General features: G+C 36.0%; 1 protein-coding gene across 4 annotated transcripts in view; it reads left to right on the forward strand.

Moving 5' to 3' along the window:
- Positions 1 to 20,216, forward strand: part of CHIC1 (cysteine rich hydrophobic domain 1) — an 81,600-nt gene that overhangs the window by 2,462 nt on the left and 58,922 nt on the right. For 2 of the 4 annotated variants that reach the window (XM_008272813.4, XM_070067137.1), the window contains 3 exons: positions 5,338 to 5,379; positions 10,381 to 10,435; positions 17,951 to 18,106. In XM_008272813.4, the coding sequence (XP_008271035.1) occupies positions 5,338 to 5,379; positions 10,381 to 10,435; positions 17,951 to 18,106 (253 nt within the window). The remainder of the gene's footprint in view (positions 1 to 5,337; positions 5,380 to 10,380; positions 10,436 to 17,950; positions 18,107 to 20,216) is intronic. The other 2 variants (XM_002720115.5, XM_070067138.1) reach the window with 2 other exon arrangements.

Raw genomic sequence — 20,216 nt, forward strand, 5'->3', positions numbered from 1 at the left:
AGTACTAGTAACAAATGTTGGTGTTGATTGAAGCCAAAACCTGAAAGCAGCAAACTGGTACTTGTATCATTAACCAGTGTGTGTAGTTTAGAAACTTATTAAGTTTTATAATATACCTAGAAAGCTAATTTGATGCCCAATGTCTGGGATTTGAAAAACAGATAAAATATTTAGGATGAAATATTTCTTATTTTCACTCAACCTTGATTAGTCCTCTATTCTATAGAGCATGTTGTTTCTTTTTCAGTGTTTAAAATTTAAGAGCCATCATCTCCAACTCAGTATATCTTAAAGTCAATAATTTTCCCTTCCCACATTGTCTGTGCTTTCCACTTGTCCCATTTCTGACCCCAATAGCCCCATTCTAATCTTCCAGGATAATGTGGAAAATATTTGAGTCGTTTTGACTCTTCCTTCCCCTTGAATTGCCCTATGCTGATCTCTCCCAGAATTATGTCATCATACCTTTTGAACTATCTCATCAGATTTTTCATTTTCTCTGTTCCTACTTGGCACCATTCAAGTTTGGGTTGCCATCATCTCCTGCTTGAAATATTGCCACAGTCTGATGCCTCTCCTAGCTCCAATCCACCCTGCATGCTTGTGCCAAAGTAATTTTCTTAAAACACAGTTTAATCAGGTCACTTTCTTGCTACAAACCTGCACTGGATCTTAATTAAATCTGAATTCCTGTGCCTTGTTCCTCCAACCTCTTCTTGTCCACAGCTCACCCCTCTACTTGATCCTTCCATAACCTTCTCTTCCAGTCTCCTGCCAAATCTTGCTCCAATATTACCTCTCTTTGCCTCTCTACTAGCATACCCTGTTAACAAGTTCAGTCTCTGATTTTTTAAAAAAGCAATTAAGGCAAAAGCCTTCCAACACCCATGATCCTTTTAGCTCTCTAATCCTTCTTCTTTGCTTCTCCTCCAAATATCATAAGAAATCTTTTTCCTTTTCCCCCTTTGTGATGTGGATTCTGTTACCACAGTCACTAAAATCACCATGACCTTCTTGTTGCTAAATCAGCAGACAGCTTTCATTCCCTTTCTAGTCATCTCTGCTGCATTGACACGATGAGGCCCTCTTTGTTGGAGACTTCTCCTCCAGGGATCACATACAGAAATAGTGCAGCTTAAGTGGTGATGGAAGGTGTGTGTCTTGTCTAAAGTGTTCAAATTCTGAGTTTTAAAAAATTACTAGCCAAAGAAATCTCTTATCTCCTTGACTACTTCACCCTCTGTTTCTCCTTGTACTTTTCAGGCTAGTGTTAACTGTCTCATTCATGGACTGCTCTTCCTCTGTTTCCTCTTACATGCCAGTGATCTCCAGAGTTTTGTCCCCACCTCACTACTCTTCTTATTCTCTGCTTTTCCTAGATAGCCTCATCTTTAACCCCTTAGGGTTTCAATGATGGCTTTCATATATGTATTTATGTAACTAGACTGTGCTCAGGATCTTACCTGGGCTTCTTCACTTGATGGACTACTGTCACCTTACATTCAACACGTTCAAACAGAACTTAACACCTCACATCCCCGGACTTTCACAAAAATCCCTCTTTTTTTATTCTCTATTTCCATTGAATGTTTCTCTGCTTCTTCCATTACCCATCCTTGTTTTTCTTCCATTCACACTTCCTACAGCTGAGCAATCAGCAGTGTTAATACTATATTATTTAAACATTTCGTATTCTCTTTCCTACCACCACTTCCATTGATTCAGGCCCCTTTCACCACTCCAACTAATCATTTTGCTTTTGTGCTTGTCACATTCACATTCCTTCTGTAGCCTGCTGCTAGATTAAGATACCAAAATTCAGATCTAACCGAACTACTTTTCTGCTTAAGATTATTCTATGATTTTCCTCTCACACTTTGAGGATGCACTCTAAGCTCTCTAATATGGCATGCAAAACTGGATCCTTTGTATGAACCTTATCTGCCATTTTCCTTCCTTCATTGTACCTTCCTATTCAGAGAATACTATTTCTTGCCTCATTGCCTCTGCTCAAGCTGGAATGTCAATATATACTTCCACTCACCGTAGCTGTCTGTATGTCACCACTTCCTTCCTTCAAAGCTTCTCTGTCTCCACTAAATTGTAAATCGTAATAACAAGACCAGTTTCTGGTTCCCTCTGAATCTGCAATGCCTAGTACAGTGCCTGACATAAAGCGAATTGAATAAATATTGATTCATATTAGTGGCATTTAATATGCTCATTATAGTGAAAACTGTAAAAGGTCTTAATAAGTACTAATTAGTTGAATCACACTGTAGAGTTCTTGTTTCTGAGCATGGATGTATATGGATACAATAATATTATTAGTCCCAGTGATGAGGCTTATTGCATAGCCTTACCTCTGAAAGCTTGATTAAGCTAGCTCCTATGTATCAGAGTGCTCCTACCTACATTTATCATCTTAACTTTTTAGCTTTCTAATTACTTCAACATGCAGTTAATTATTATTTCTCAGGGAGAATGACCTAACCACACCAATTATAATTCCAGTTCTGAGAGAATGATCATAAACAGTTATTTGAAGATCTTTTTCCAGGTTTCAAATAATATGACTCAATTAACTCTCATAGATTTGAGATGGTAGAAGCAGAAATAATGAAATCCCTTGGAAATATGAAGTGTTTCAGAAATATTCTACATCTGAGTGGTATAGCTTAGTTTCAGTCACTTTTCTTCCTGATATTCTTTAGAATCAATATTTGGATCTAATGTATTAGAATATAGAAAATTATTTCTTACAAGGTTTTTCTCATTTATAGACATTACCACACTACAGTACATATTATATACATAAATTTTATATACATACATATATATTATATACACATACATATATACATGTATACATATATATACTATACACATATATATTAAATACACATATTTAATATGTGTAGATATTTACTCTTGACGGAACACATGTAGTATAACTGAATTAAATAGGAATGACAGATTACCAATATTCACAGATTCATAAAATTTTCTCATTAAAATTAATGTAAGAAAGCTGAAGTTATCAATTTTATATGAATTGAAAAAGGTGGCCAAATTTTCCAAACAGTACATGTCTGTAAAAATTTAGAGAGGCTTCCAAATACTGATACTACTATAATCAGGGAATGGAGTGCCATTCCTATCAGCTCTCTTTGAAAAATTGCAGTGATGCACTCTGTTTTTTAAAACATTTATTTATTTATTTGAAAGTCAGAGTTACAGAGATATGAGAGAGAGATCTAATATCTTCTGTTTGCTGGTAACTCTTAAAATGGCCCCAACAGCCGGGGGCTAGACTAGGCCAAAGCCAGGAACCTAAAACTCTGTTTGAGTATCTCAGATGGGCAGCAGGGACCCAATCACTTGGGCTCTCTTCCACTGCTTTCCCAGGCGCATTACCAGGGAGGTGGATTGGAAGTGGAGCAGCCCAGCCAGGACTTGAACCAGCATTCATAGGAGATACTGGCAATTCAGGTGGTGGCTTAACTCACTCTGCCACAATACCAGCCCCAGTGATGCACTCTTAATTTGTGTTAGATGAGGAGTCTTCAAAAGTTCACAGAAAATGCATATTATAAAAAGTTATGCATGGATTTTGATATTTTTTTGCAACAAAATGAACTTGCCTTTTAATTCCATTTTCCATGACCTTTTTAAATCTCCCTGTATAAGGTGAATATTATATAAGATTTTAGGCCTTGAGACTATTGAAGCTATGCTAACGTGGCATTGTATAGTATGGCAAGATATGATTATTCCCATATGAAGGATTAATGAGATTTAACTAGAATTGTGGCATGACCTTTCTTTTTCCTTGTATCGTAAAAAGTTTGGTGCATATGCTTCAGAATCTGTTTTTCTATAAGTTCATAGTTGTATAAGAAATTATTTTCCTTATTGGCTGAATTTTACCACACTAATTTCTAAGCAACCTGAGCATATGAGCTTTAATTTGTGTAAGGTTTTGAAAGACTGATGTATAGCCATTTCCAAAAATATGTAAAACAACAAGGGTATAGAGAGGGAGAAAACGGTATGAACAACTAAAAGGACCCATCCTTTGCCTCAGTTTCTTTTACTCCAAAGAATTGTTCCCACAAATTAAAAATATAGGTATTGAAGACACTTGACAAAGAAAATACAATCATTGAGAACCACTGTCTGGGTCAGCTTCCAATACATAATTGATTCTACAATAAAATAACAATGTGAGCAATTCCCAAATGCCTGTTTATCTAATACTGGAGAGCCCCACATCTTGGTTAATGTCTATCACTGATCAGTAATGAGTAAATGAACTTGTCTAACCTTTGTGGATTTGTTCTCTTTTTTAAGATATGCTTGTTTATTTGAAAAGCAGAGTGGCCCTCTGGCTCACTCCCCAGATAGCTGCTACAGCCAGGGCTGGGCCAGGTTGAAGACAGGAACTCCATCTGGGTTTTGCACGCGAGTGGCAGGAACTCCAGTATATGCAGGCCATCATCCTCTGCTTCCAGGTGAATTATCAGGAAACTGGATCAGAAGTGGAGTAGCTGGAACTCAAACCAGCATTCTGTTATGGGGGTCTGCACTTCAAAGCCCACCCCCCACTGTTCTTAACAGTTTGTTTATAAAACAGAGCTTAGGTGTTTATTCAAAAGCAGCTATTTCTTTTTTTTTAATTCTTCATATTTTAACTCTCTAGTAGAGGAGGCTTCAACTTCATGAAATATCACTAAATTTTGGGGGAAAAAATCTTGATATATCATTAACACATTCTGTTTAGAAATTTTCCACTACACTAAATACAATGATTATCAATATAGTTATGTAACAACTAGCTATTTCGACATTATCCAGATAGCTACTAACTGAAATACTGGGCCTAAGGTGATTTGAGTTAAATATTATTTGTGTGTGTGTGTGTGTGTGTGTGTGTGTTGTGTGTAGTCTCTAAAGGGGAAGGTTAAGGAAAGAAGTCTCTGATAGGTAAGAACAGAATTGCTATTGTGTATTAGTTAAAATTACGAGAGTATTGGGTCCAATTTGCCTTTCTTCATACCTTTTGATGTGGCTGTACAGTCAGCCTTCTATATCCTTGGGTTCTTCATCTGTATTCATAAAAGTTTGGGTCTATTCTAAACATCTATGGACCTTTTGTCTTGTCATTCCCCAAACAGTGCAGGATAATAACTGTTTATATGGCATTTACATGATATTGAGTATAAAAAGGAATCTAGAGATGCTTTAAAATATACAGGAGAATATGTGTAGGTTATATGCAAATACCATACCCTTTTATATAAGGACTTAAGCATCAATGGGTTTTTTTATCTGCAGGGAGTCCTGGAACCAGTCTCCTATGAATACTGAGGAACCACTGTACGTAGGTCATAGGGGAATATTTTAAAATGTAAAATGACACTTTACCATTTCTAATATAATTCTCATTTTAGAAAAGATAATCTCTTTTTATATTAAACAAGAAAATGTAAATATTTGCAATATAGCAAGTATTTCTTGAGAGCTTAATCACTGTGAAGAATACAGAGAAAACAAAGTACAGGCCTTGCTTTATAAAGCTAACAGAATTTTCCTTTAAGATATTATATGGATCAGCAAAGAATAAAAGACAATATTTTATTAACTGTTGAATTGCATAGTGCAGATATGAAGTGGCTGTGAATGATCAGAGAAGGGGGTAATCCATGAGGGTTTGAATATTCAAGGTATTACACCAGGGATTGGAACTTGACTTGAGCTTTGAAGGCTGTGTAGGACTTAAACTAGGGAAGTGAAGCAACCACATAAGCAAAGAGAAGAGCCAACGTGGCATTGGAAAGGAAGGATTCATTATGAGAATGATTACAGTGGAACAAATAATAAGGAAGGTGCAAATAAATAGATGGAGATGCAGAAATGAGATCAAGATCTAGATTAATGAGAGTGATATATTATTGACAAAGATGAAGAATTTGGAAAAGGGCAACCAGTTTCCAAGAAAAGTTAACATTTATTTTTAAACATGTTTCTCTTGAGGTGTTATTTTGTGGCAAGATATCCAAATAGAAATTTTCAATATACAATTAGAGATGAAAGTCTATGCTTGAAAACCTGTGTTGCTAGAGGTATAAAAGTGATTGTCAAAGCTATTAAATACTCATACAGATGAACTGTTACAATTCCTTTAAAAATAGATGCAGAAAAAAGAAATAGATGCATATGTATAAAAGCTTAATTTTGGGAAAAGCCAAAAGAGTTAAGGCAAAGTGAAAGAAAGGGCATGTTAGGAAGGGAATGAGCAACAAATATCACAGCTTCAAAGTCAAGGGAAAAAGCTCTGTGAAGAGGACACTGAATCTGGCAATAAATTAGAAAAGATAAACTTCTGTTTCTGAATAGTTTTACTGAATAAAACTTTATTTTTCAAAAAGCATCATCAAAAGTCAAATTTTCAAAGGTTAAGAAAGTAGGGGACATTAGTGAGATGAAAATAATGGAAAGTTCTTTGGTGATAAGTGCAAAGAGAAAGTAACAAAGCTGAGAAATTTTTAAATAAGCATATTCTTTACATTTTACATTTCACAGAATACATTGATCTGTGTCCACTCTTTGTTTGATATCTAGTAAAGAAATAGCAGATGGCAGAAGTTAAAATAGAGGCAGTCTGTGATTGAGTTAGGAACATGTTGCTTGGCTGGCGACGCAGCTCACTAGGCTAATCCTCCGCCTGCGGCACCAGCATCCCAGGTTCTAGTCCCGGTTGGGGCGCCGGATTCTGTCCCGGTTGCTCCTCTTCCAGTCCAGCTCTCTGCTGTGGCCCGGGAGTGCAGTGGAGGATGGCCCAGGTCCTTGGGCCTTGCACCCGCATGGGAGACCAGGAGGAAGCACCTGGCTCCTGGCTTCGGATCGGCGCAGCGCGCCGGCTGCAACGTGCTGGCCATAGTGGCCACTTGGGGGGTGAACCAACGGCAAAAGGAAGACCTTTCTCTCTGTCTCTCTCTCTCTCTCTGTCTAACTCTGCCTGTCCAAAAAAAAAGGAACATGTTGCCATTATATCTAAAATGCGGAAATGATATGGAAATAGAGCTCTACTTTAAAAAGTGGACAGAGAGAGAGAGAGACAGAGAGAAAGGTCTTCCTTTGCCATTGGTTCACCCTCCAATGGCCACCGCGGCCGGCGCACCGTGCTGATCCAAAGGCAGGAGCCAGGTACTTATCCTGGTCTCCATGGGGTGCAGGGCCCAAGCACTTGGGCCACCCTCCACTGCACTCCCTGGCCACAGCAGAGAGCTGGCCTGGAAGAGGGGCAACCGGGACAGAATCCGGCGCCCCTACCGGGACTAGAACCTGGTTTGCCGGCGCCGCTAGGCGGAGGATTAGCCTAGTGAGCCGCGGCGCGGCCCACATGTACTTTTTAAAACTGAAAACTGCGGGGGCTGGCGCCCTGGCTCACTTGGTTAATCCTCCACCTGCGGCGCCAGCATCCCATATGGGCGCTGGGTTCTAGTCCAGGTGCTCCTCTTCCAGTCCAGCTCTCTTCTGTAGCCCGGGAGGGCAGTAGAGGATGGCCCAAGGGCTTGGGCACTTGCACCCGCATGGGAGACCAGGAGGAATATCGGCGCAGCGCGCCAGCCGAGGCAGCCATTTGGGAGGTGAACCAACAGAAGGAAGACCTTTCTCTCTATCTCTCTATCCCACTGTCTAACTCTGCCTGTCAAAACAAATTATTAAAATTACATCTTTTTTACTAATGATAAATTCACTAGTTTTTAACTGATTAATTTTATTTGAGAGACAGTGAGACCTCCTATCTGCTAGTTCACTCCCCAGTGCCCAGGAGCTGAGGACTCAATCCAGGTCTTCCACATGTGTAGCTCCTGCAACCTCCCGGGGTGCACAGTAGCAGGAAGCTGGAATAAGGAGCAGATCCAGGACTGGAACTCAGGCACTACAACATGTCCCAAGTAGAATCTTATCGATAGCACCAAATGCCCAACCCAAAGTCACTATGTAACTAGTTAAATAATGAGTTAACTGAAATATGTTCCTTGGTCTATTAAATATTGGTAATGTTTTTGATTGTTGAATTAGCACATAATTGCAAATATATGTTTAATGCTAGAGTGTTAATTTCTCAGGCAGCATAAGAATGTCCCATCTTGTTTTAAGTTTGGCAATACTCCTGTGTCTATGTACAGGTTGAAAGGGAATGTGCTTTTGCATATTACTTTCTCATTACGTGTTCTGACACATGAACGAAAGGAATGAAGGATTTTTCAATGTACTTAAGTTCTTTTTACAACTGCTAATTAAATTTTACAGCCATTTAGAAATACAATACTTGTTTTGGAGCCAGTGTTGTGGCGTAGCAGGTTAAGCCTCTGCCTGTAATGATAGCATTCCACATGGGCACCGCCAATTCAAGTCCCAGCTGCTCCACTTCTGATCCAGCTCCCCACTTAAGTCCCTGAGAAAATCAGCAGAGGATGACTCAAGTGCTTGGGCCCTGGAACTGACATGGGAGACCTGAAAGAAGCTCCTTGCTCCTGGCTTCATCCTGTCCTAACCCCAGCCATCGTGGCCATTTGGGGAGTGAACCAGTGTTGGAAGATTTCTCTCTCTCTCCCTCCCTCCCTCCCTCCCTCTCTCTCTCTCTCCCTCCCTCCCTCTCCCCCATCTCTCCCTCTCTTTCTGTAACTCTACCTTTCAAGTAAATGAATCTTTTTTAACAATAGTGCTTGTTTTAAAATAAATTTTAAACATAAAGTATAGTATGCACTATATATATATGGCTAAGAAGAGAGCCTTTCTGCTTAAAACTGGTTTGTGTCCTTGAAATTGAACTATTATCATAAATGATGAAAGAATATGATATTCTTGTACAGTTTTAATTGGATTCCTAACATTTTTTAAAATGTCGCTAAGACTAAAGTGTTATAAATCATTTGAACCAAAAAATACAGTAGCTTATTATTCAACAAACCTTTAGTAAAAACCTACTAGATTCTGTTATGCTACTAGGCATGATGGAAACTAGTGAAATTAAAGGAGTTTAATACAAGACAAAAAGGACTTGGGGATCAGTATTTGAATTTTGATTTTTTCCCACCCACTAGATACATGATTTTGGGAAAATCATTTAATTCATTAACTTGGATTTTTTGGAGAGTCTGCTTTCTTGTCTGTAAAATGAGAATGACAATACTTTTTTGAAGGCTTTTTACTTAGTACAATATCCAGCCCATGGTAAATACATAGTTACTGGTCACTGATTATTGCTTGCCTGACATGGAGTTTTTAATAAAAATGAGTGTCTTTTCCTTTTTACTTTCTTTTTTAAAGATTTCATTTATTTGAAAGAGTTACACAGAGAGAGCAGGAGAGGTGGAGAGAGAGAGAGAGAGAGAGAGAGAGAGAGAGAGAGAGAGAGGGTCTTCCATCTGCTGGTTCACTCCCCAATTGGCTGCAATGACTGGAGCTGTGCCAATCCTGAGCCAGGAGCTTCTTGCGGGTCTCCCACGCGGGTGCAAGGGCCCAAGGACTTGGGCCATCTTATACTGCTTTCCCAGGCCATAGCAGAGAGCTGGATCGGAAGTGGAGCAGCCAGGACTTGAACCAGTGTCCAGTGCTGGCACTGCAGGTGGCAGCTTTACCTGCTATGCCACAGCACCAGCCCCTCCTTTATACTTTCAGCCTATCATTGACTAACAGAAAATGGTAGTCATGGTGTTACAGTACCATTTAACATTTAGGATGTCACCTATGTTATTCCTGCTAAAATCAATAAGTAGGTTATCAAAGGCTTTTAAAATTCGTTTTGACTTCTTATACTTATTACATATTTCAGTTGGCCTGCTGGAAGAAAGAACTGTAAAGACTAGGTCTTTTTTCTCCAAATTGGTTGAACAAATACATGAAAGCCATTTGTAAGGATCAGACTTTGAGTATCTGAATAGTAACTGGTCACAAAAATTATAGTTCCAAAGGCTATATTAATGGGGCAAGGGCTACTTTTTATTAGGAATATTTTCATACATACAGAAACATAGAAAGAATAGCATAATGCATTTCCATATACTATCTATCATCCAACTCCAAAGATTATTTATTAAAGTGGGTTTTAAACAGAAACATTTAGCCAAAAGTTATGACATTTCCATACCAGGTGTATAGTTAGAATCCCACTTTAACATTTGCTCCTTGTTAAGCTTCATTTACTATTAATTTGGATTTATGTTCTGTAAGTATTCCATAAAAATTGTTTGAGGACACATTTATAAATCAAAAGACAAAAAATGTACAGGTTAGTAACAGTTTTAAAACAAGGGAAGAATTTTATATGCTGGATAGAATATATTTTGTTCTGTCTTTGTTTTTAAGGTTTGGCTTGAGCAACAAGTTTGATACTGAATTTCCTTCAGTTCTAACAGGGAAGGTAAGTGAGAGTTTGCTTTGAACTTTTCAATATGAAAGCTTTATTTTATGGCTTATTCAGTGTTATGACAGATGCTCTTACTCATTAGTAATGAAGTCAATAACAAGAGGCTTCCGTGCTTGGAAACTGGATTGGTAGTGACTAAAAGCTGTCTCCATGACTACCAGCTATGACTACTTATGTTGTCCATTATTCATTAATACCAGTGTTGTTTATCTGTTCATCTTTTCCAGTTTTGCCTTTTTTCTCAGCAAAGATATCTACAGTTGTTTTCATTTAAGTCAGTAATTACCAATGTTTTTAGAGCTAGCAATGTTATTTTTTAACTGTATTTTAACTACATTATTTTTAAAGTACCCTGTAGTAGGATTTGTTATATGCGAATAGAATAAAATTTCTGGCTACACAATTTTCTGCCTTTTCCATAGTTTAAGTTTCTAAAATTGGACTCACTGCAAAAAATATAACCTCTCTGTTCTCTGGTTCCTTTACATTTAGTAGTATCTTTTATCATTGAAGCTTGAAATTAAAGACTCCCTAAATTCAAAAGTATAAATCTAGAGACCTAATGTACAGCATGATGACTCTAGTTGTAAATATTATATGACAGAAATTTCTAAGAGAATAGATTTCAGGTGCTCTTACTACAAAAAAAGGTAACTATGTGAAGAGATGGGTATGTTAATTTGGTTAACTGTAATAATAATTTTACCATATATATCAAAACATCATGTTGTTCATCTTAAATATACACAATTTTTTGAAAAAAAATTATATTTGGAGAATCCTCTTACAGTAGTAATGGTAGCTATCTAGGCTCAAAGAAGAAGTCTGACTAAGGCAAAACCTTATTTACACCTGTGTGTTATTTAAGACAAGGAAGATGAAAAGACCTTGGACTGCAAAATACTCAGTAATTCCTAAATGGTTAATAGCTGAATGCTTAGGTAGCTTAAATTATGATTTGAGGTTAAAAGAAATTGACGTTTTATATTTTGGAACCTATAATTTAATTTAATTTTGTTTAATTTTAGTACTGGCATAGTGATGTTAGAATAGATTTTGGTCATATTTTAAAATCATTCCATTCTCTAAAGGATAATGTTCATTTTTCTCATACTGTTAGAAAAATGAGGTACAATTCAGTGTGTATAGTGTATATAGGAAATGGATGGGGAAAATCAGCATATTAATAATTGTATTTGCACATAAAGAGAATGTAGAAATATATACATGAAACTGAGAAAAGTCATTCCCCTCGCTGGGAGAAGAGGCATGAGGATGAGCCTGTTTTCTGAATATCTTTTAAGACTGTTTTGATTTTTTTTAACCATGTGACTAGATTACATTTCAAACTCTACTTTTACTTTGTCCTCTCATGCTAAACTCTTTTGAGAATAGTTTGAGATGCTTCTATGAGTATTTTCTTTTTTTCATGATGCATTTTCTATCTGCTTACTCTATTTGCTTTTGGCCTAAATCCAGAAACCTCTTGGCCCTCCCTCTCCCCAGCCACTTTAGAGGAAGAGGGAGAGAAAAAGGCAGCTTCTTTCTTTCTTTCTTTCTTTCTTTCTTTCTTTCTTTCTTTGATAATGTGTCTCTAATTATTGTGAGAAATTATAATTTAACCCTGGTAGGTATTTTACACTTTATCTACTTCATTTTCCCCCTGAAAAATGGAATCTGTTTTGAGAAAGAGTAAAATAAATAAACCTTGTTGTCAGATCTGCATTTGTCTCCAAATTCTGTTGCTTCCTGGCTATATGGCCTTGGGCAAATCACTTCTCTGTGCCTTAGGTCTTTTTTTTTTTTTTTTAAGATTTATTTATTTATTTGGAATCAGTTCTGGCATGAAAAATAGAGATGATGCTGATAGTGCTCTCACTTCCTGTTTTAAGGGTTTAATTGAGAGAACATATATGAAATTCCTATTGTATTGTCAGGTGCTTAGTAGCTTCCCAGTGTTACTTTGTGATTGCTGTTGACCATGCTTCCATCAGTGTATCCAAGTTTCAGCCTGATTATTTTGCTAGTTCACTAACTTTGAATTTTTAATTGTGTTTGCTACTCTTTTCTTAATCTAAGTAATAATTTATTCTTTAGTCCCAACTAATCTGTCCTATTGCCTGTTGACCATTTTTGTCTTTCCTAAGATATAATATCAAATCCTTCCATAGAATAAGCATGAGATCATAGTCCCTGGTTAACATTAGAAGATACGTGGTCCTTTAACTCTTTAGGACCCAAAGAACCCTTAGATGTATTGTATGTTCTATCTTCCTACTCTAATCATTTAGATACAGTCGTGGGGGAAGGTCCAACCCATAGGCCATATAAGGCCTGCAAAATTGTTTGGTCTGGCCCTCCCTGCCAAGGCAACCTCAGGAAGGACTCAAAATTCTATAAATCTGTAACAGGCTAATTTGCAAGTTGATAATTTTGTATGGCCTGTGAATTATATTATAAATATCCAAATGACCCTTAGCAAAAATAAGGTTCTCCACCATTATAGTAGAATAATAATAGTAGAATAATTCACGAATTGCAGCAGCAGTTTATACTTAGATTTTATATATGAGTTAACTATAAATGTTTTTTCCAAATGAATAAAAACAGATGTGGGAATATCTCTTGAATAATAACATATTGGTAGAAAGTGGTAAGTTCAATATTAAAATGACAGAGAACATGAATTAAAATATCTCCAGCGGAAAACTTATTTTTTTTTTTTTGTTCTCCTTGATGCTATTACATGTGTTTTTTTTTGGATTGTTACATCCAGCTTTAGTATTGACTTACTTTAAAAAAAAAAAAAAGGTTTGAATTCTAGGTCCAAGAAATTTTAGAAAATGAATAACCTAAGAAATGTCAGTGAATAAAGTTCCCAGACTTAAGAGTTACCCATTTTTAAAAAATTAACTAGTCTTATGTGCTCAAGAAATCTTCGAAATATCTTTTCACACCTACATATTTCTTTCCAAGCCTTCTGAAACTTAAAATTCTAGTGACCCAAAAGATAGTATTGCTTTTTAATTAGAGGAGTAAAAATGGTAAGTAGGCTTTTGTTGTGTGTTAACATAACCTAAATGATCTGACTATGAGCCACTCTTAAAAGTCATCCATTCTTTTCAGATGACTGCTTTTGTAACATATACTATGATGATGCATGCATGTTTATTGAAGTGTGCATTATTTATAGTATGTAAAATTTCTCATATATTTGTAAGGCATGAATGATACTATGGTGTTTTTCTCATGTGTGTTTGGTGATGAGAAAACACAAAAGGAATTCTCAGTGTCTGATTTGTAAGGGTCACAGGGTGGTAACATTAACTTTATTAATTTTCTCTTTAACAAGGTAATTTTTTTTCCTAGTAGGCACTGTTTCATTTGTATAGGTTACTTTGGATTATCAAAATTCTTCCTTATTGACTGGGTGAAAAAGCAAAGAGAATTTGCATGAATCTGAAAAATAATTTAAGAAAAAATCAAATTCTGAATTTACTAGCCTTCAGGTTAAAATATTTTTTAAAATAAATAAATGCGCCGGCGCCGCGGCTCACTAGGCTAATCCTCCGCCTTGCGGCGCCGGCACACCGGGTTCTAGTCCCGGTCGGGGCGCCGGATTCTGTCCCGGTTGCCCCTCTTCCAGGCCAGCCCTCTGCTGTGGCCCGGGAGTGCAGTGGAGGATGGCCCAGGTGCTTGGGCCCTGCACCCCATGGGAGACCAGGAAAAGCACCTGGCTCCTGGCTCCTGCCATCGGATCAGCGCGGTGCGCCGGCCGCAGCGCGCCGGCCGCGGCGGCCATTGGAGGGTGAACCAACGGCAAAAGGAAGACCTTTCTCTCTGTCTCTCTCTCTCACTGTCCACTCTGCCTGTCAAAAAAAAAAAATAAATAAATAAATAAATAAATGCAATAGCTAAATTTTTTTTTAAAAATCCACCTGTTACAAAATCAGTTTTCCAGCATGGATGAGATTCTGTATAGCTTTTATGCCTTTCTGGGCTAAGCAAAATGAATTCTTAAATGCAAAAATAAAGCCATTTTGACAAGCTCCGTGGCTCAGTATTACTTTTGTGCCTCCTGTGTGTTAATGCTTTTAATGTGGAGAAAGAGATCATCTTTTATATTAAACACACAAAAGATAATTTTCCCTATTTCACTTTAAGTCCTCCTGTCATGATAGGACATATCAAGCAGGTGTAGATACACAGATTGTGGTGGCCAGAAAATGAAAGAACTGTAGAACTTTAGAAAAGAAATGAAAGCTTCCAGCTTCCGACCCTTAACTTGAAACAATTGCATGGTGTTATGGGGAAATTAGTGTGTAGTTTTGGTAATCTTGAGCCATAAAAATCAACTTTTACTATTGTGATCCAATATGACAAGTGATTGATAGGGTTGTGTCCTCCACAACTGAAGGAGGCAAATCAGTCCTGCTGGGGTTTGCTTAGATTTTCTTCTGTTTGCAGTCTCCTGCATCCTGTTATAAAATATTATGACCCTTCTCCCGGCCTTTATGATGTGGTTTTCTTTCCAAGAGAGTCAAAAGGAATGAAACGTTTCTTTACAACCTACCGTTCAACCAGAAAGTCAGGAGCTTCCATCTAACTTTCATTACTGGAGATACTCAATTATACGGAAGTAAATGAGTCAAATGTTATTAACACTGATTCTATGCAGTTAACTAAACATTTCTTCCACATTGTTTAAAATCAAATCCGGTGTTAGCCAATTCTCATTTCCTATGCCTTTTTCTGTTTTATGACTTTTACTGTTATTCAAATACAGATTTGTTTTTTCAAAGACAATTCTGGCTTCCTCTGAAAGCCAAAATGCAGATTTTATTTTTTGTTTGAAATACTAGTAGAAGTTTTTCTTTTCAATATATTTGTATTGTGACTTTAAGGAATTTCAGTTCTCATTTTTATTAACTTGCTTAGTTTGTCTTAATTGGTCTATCATAAAAAATACAATTTGAGACTATTCATATGTTAAAAGTGGAAAGTGTTGGTGGAGAAACAGGAAAATTGTCATGCTTTAGGAATGTTTTTGTTTTTACTTTCAGAAGCATGTAACAAAAGACATTTCTAAATAAATTTTATATCCCTTTGAATATAATTTATTTCTTTCACAATGTTTGAAATAAGCAGCCAGTTTTCATTTTCCTTTTCCCTTTTATTCTGTAGGTTTAGTCTCCCTCAAAATTCTAACACTTGTCACCCCTTGCAGAAATACAGCTTTCTTTTCTGAGGCTTTTATAAACGTATTTTCTATTCTTTTACCCTGACTTCTTTCTGCACATAGCCTCATGCTTCGCTGTACTTTGAGCTTTTTCATGTGTGCTTATACTTACTTTTAAATAAAAATTCTAATTTGACTTACAGGCACTTAAATTTGTAAATGGACAGTTATTTTATAATTTACACAAATTTATATCAAAATGGCTGTATTTAAAAATATGTTAGTGATTTTGGTTATACAACTTAAAGAGAGTTGATAATGTTACATTGCAAATTAGAGCTAAATATATAAATGTATTTTTCCTTATTTTAACTTCTGTGTGGTTCCACAGGAAAAAAGAAGTTGACTATTGCTGTTTGGAGAGGTGAATCTTAAGATAGGAACTTGGTACCTTTTTTGTAAAAAGGACATCTTTTTTTCTCTGCGGAATTAAAGACATGAAGAGCATTAAATTTACATTCAAAATGCAGCAAATTATTATTCTTTTTATGATGAATTGTGTATCAGAACTGTGGAGTATCAACAGTTACTTGATCAATCCTCTTGCCTTTGTGTGAGACTCCATACAAAAGAGAGCTTTGCTTCAGATCTACTCAAGATGTGATTCAGATGTCCTTTTTCAAAGCATTCTAATCAGAACGTTCTAAGGTTTAATTTCCATTCTCCGTGATGTATCTAAAACAGGTTATAGATGGGAAACTGAAATTCAGGAAAATTAAGTGATTTTGCCTTGCATTTTTCATAGCCAATAAGTTATTAGAGTCCAGATCTCTTGATTTATGTCTAATGTATGTAGCTCATCTTCAATTTTCAACTATAAGGCATGATCCTCAATCTATTTCCATATTTACACGATAAATTTTATCATTTAATTGGAATTCTTTGTATGCACTGATTGTGTTTACATCCTGTTGCTGTCTGTCTTAATGGATAATAAAATTAGTTTCTTTGTCCCAGATAAATTTTTGAGCCTTATGATTTCACAACTACTGAGTGTTAACACATTAGGAAGAAAATAAGACTCCTGGGCTAAGCAATTAACTTTATTGGATGATATGAGCAGTTCTAAAGAAGCTCATTTAGTTAATGTTTTAATCATGACTGTGCTGAATTCTGTGGTCACACAGCTTTATAATACATATAGGTATATGTTTTGTAGTGTTGATTCTAAGGTATATCTATTAAAAGACAAAAAATGTAATACATTGATTCCGCTAGTGAAATTTTTATTGGGAAGAGTAGTAAAGCTCTAAGTTTTTGATAACCTACCATGATCATGGGGTTTTTACTTTCCAGCAGGTTATTTTCCTAACAGTTTTTTTAACTTTTGGTTTCACAGCCAGATGCGCAAATTTTTTCCCATAAATTTTACAGTTTGATAGTTTTCTAAATGGAAGGGAATCATTTTTGTCATTCAGAAATGTGATTTCACTGAAAAAACTATTTTTAGCATACCTTTCAATTTTGTAACCTTAAAATAGAATTTTTGGTATAAATCTAATTATCCCTGTCATGCTCATGACTTTGAACTGACTTTGTCATTGTTTACAGAGGCAGAAGCAACCACTTCCAGGAATGGAAGTAGTAATTCAACATGTTAAATTTATATATATAAAGACATTTCAACTTTGAAAAATTCACAGTAGTTATGAGTCCATATTATGTTGATCTTAACACATCATTTTGAATGTAACCACAAGGTATTGTGTTTAGTTGGTGTAACTTTGTTCTGCAAACAATGGCAAGTGTTAATTAAAATTGATATGTTGCAAAATTTGCCAGAGAGAAAAGATTGCAAAGATGCCTTTTAAAATGTAATCCAGGAATAGTGCCAAGGTCTAATTTTAATTACATTTCCTGTAGTATTATTTGGATTTTTGTTTTATTGTGCTTCTAATCTTACTCAACTCAGAGTGACTGCAGACTACAAATAATATTGTCTTAACAGTGAGAATATTTGGTCACACAATTGCTTGAAGGGTATACATTACCATCAGTTTTATCACTGTCATTTTATTATTGGTTATCTCAGAGGATTGTTTTTGAACATTGGGGGGGAAGTTCTGTGAATATGATATCACATTATTTTGCTTTCCAATGTCATCAGAGAGTATGTGATACATATTTATGGCGTGAAATGGGAAGAAAATATATTTAGACATTTGTAATTCCAGGAGGCATTTGTGATAAGACAAACATTTTCTTTAGGTTTAGAGATAAATAATGAAAAAGCTGCCCACAAACTTTTAAAGGTAGTGCCCTTGTTGTAGGTGGCCCCAGAAGAATTTAAGACCAGCATTGGCCGTGTGAATTCATGTTTGAAAAAGGCTCTCCCAGTCAATGTGAAATGGCTGCTGTGTGGTTGTCTCTGCTGTTGTTGCACACTGGGTTGCAGCCTGTGGCCTGTTATTTGTCTCAACAAAAGAGTGAGTAACCTTTTTGTTGTATAATAATAAGAGCTAATATTTGTTGAGTGCTTACTGTGTGCTCAGAACTGTTATCAAGTACTTTATATAATTTATTTAATTCTCACAATAATACTATCCTTATTTAGAGATGCGGATTCTTATCATTTTAAATAAATACAGTGTAAGTGAAGAACTTAAGTAAATATAAATATGAGTAGGCTACTTATTCTTTTTACAAAACCTGAAGCTATGCCTCAAGGTACTGTATATCTGAGTTACAGGTGTATGGGAGGGCTTCTTCTAGCTGAAGAAAGGCAGAAGTGAGAGTAACCAGTGGGAAATTCTTAGTTTTGAACATGTCACAATAGTCTTCTAACATAACATTACTAGTTACATCATGGATTTAAGATTACTGTCTTAAACTTGTCTTCTTTAAAATTTCATTTTAGTCTTTAGAATGATTATCCCCCAGTGAGTGGGAGAAAAAATAGCTTTAGAACTTTTAATTGAAGCCAAGGAGGAAAATTAATTTGTTTTACTTAAAGTTCTTTTCCCAGTACAACATTAATCATTTTATTTAAACTTTGAAATAATAATTAGTCCACTAAATCAGCTTCAAAATTATAGCACCTTGTGGAGGAACAATTAGTGGTGCAGTTGTTTCATTAAGGCTAAAAATATTCCTAGGACATGCTGGTTATTTTTTCCTCTCCATCTTTACTCAACCCTCTTTAATGCCTACTTCAAAAAAAATAAAATACTGACATTTATCATCACAAACACCTTTTTGTGTGGAAAAGTTAGGCATTTTATTTTTGAATGGAAAAGTTAGGCATTTTATTGATTCTCTTGGTAACCACCAGTAGGTCAGAGCTTTCCTTTAAATGGAGCTTAATTTATTCTTTGTCAAAGCATGTACAATATTCTCAAATGGCTTTCTATAAGTTAAAAAGCTGACAGTATAAATTTCTCCTCATAATTGTCATATCTTCCTTTTAAAAGTTATAATCAATAACTCTTACCCATCCTCATCGTTTTAAAAACCTCTATGTGAATTAATCATGATTTGGATTTCCCATCATATAAGTACAACCTATCTCAATTACTTAAAAACAGATTTTTGGTTTTAATGTTATAGAATCAGTGGCTTGCTCACTGTCAATTTCTCTCTGTCTCTGTCTCTCTCTCTCTCACCTATTTAAGCCTTCCTTATTTATCTATTTGTTAATACCTCCACCCAGAGGACCGGGAAAAGCGGTTTTTATTTGTTCATTCATTTGTTCATCTGTCTGTTGAATTTTCAATGGAAAATCAGGTAATACTCATGTTGTGATTTCTCCCTGTTCACCATTACTTTGGTTAATTTAGAGTTCATGCTGAAATTGAGACATCAATGTGTCTACTTCACCAAGCTGGCAATTCAAAAGTTACATCACATAGATTGGCAAACTGCAGTCCCATAAAACAAATCCAGCCCACTCTGTTTCTCAATAAATCAATCAGATGCCAATACTTAAAAATTAGGATATTTATGGTAAAATTTGAGATATCCAGCCTCTCATAAAATCTAAAAGTCTGGTTTATTAAACCCACATGCCTATGTGTCAGCAGTTGGCTCTAGCTAGATGGAGGCTGCTCCCTTTAAACAGGACATTCAGTCTCCTGTTCACCATAGAACTACCCACCATTTATATGATCTGCCTTACATGAATGACAGGCAGTATTGTTCATGGCCCCTGATTTTGTACAATACCATGTTGTCAGTTCATAAACATTAAGTACATGCTGATGACCTTGTGCAAGTTACTGCCTGTTTCCTCACCTATAGAATTAGGGCAGTATGTGTACTACTTACTTTTAAGGTGTATGTGATGATAAAGAGATTTAAGACATCTCAGAGTGTTTTTGTGTACATGGAGGAATAAAAACTAAAATGGAAAATTTTAAGGATTTTTATACCCTTACTTCAGCTTTCCAATCTATAAAATAAGTTATATATATTATACTAGTTTAGTTGAAATGATCCTTAGCATTCAAATAGCCTAAGTCCCTTATTTTACAAATGTGGAAACTGACAGCCAGAGAGCTGAAGTGACTTTCCCAGTATCACACAGCAAATGGTACAACC

Source organism: Oryctolagus cuniculus, chromosome X (assembly GCF_964237555.1).
Source record: "Oryctolagus cuniculus chromosome X, mOryCun1.1, whole genome shotgun sequence".
In the NCBI taxonomy this organism is placed as follows: Eukaryota; Metazoa; Chordata; class Mammalia; order Lagomorpha; family Leporidae; genus Oryctolagus; species Oryctolagus cuniculus.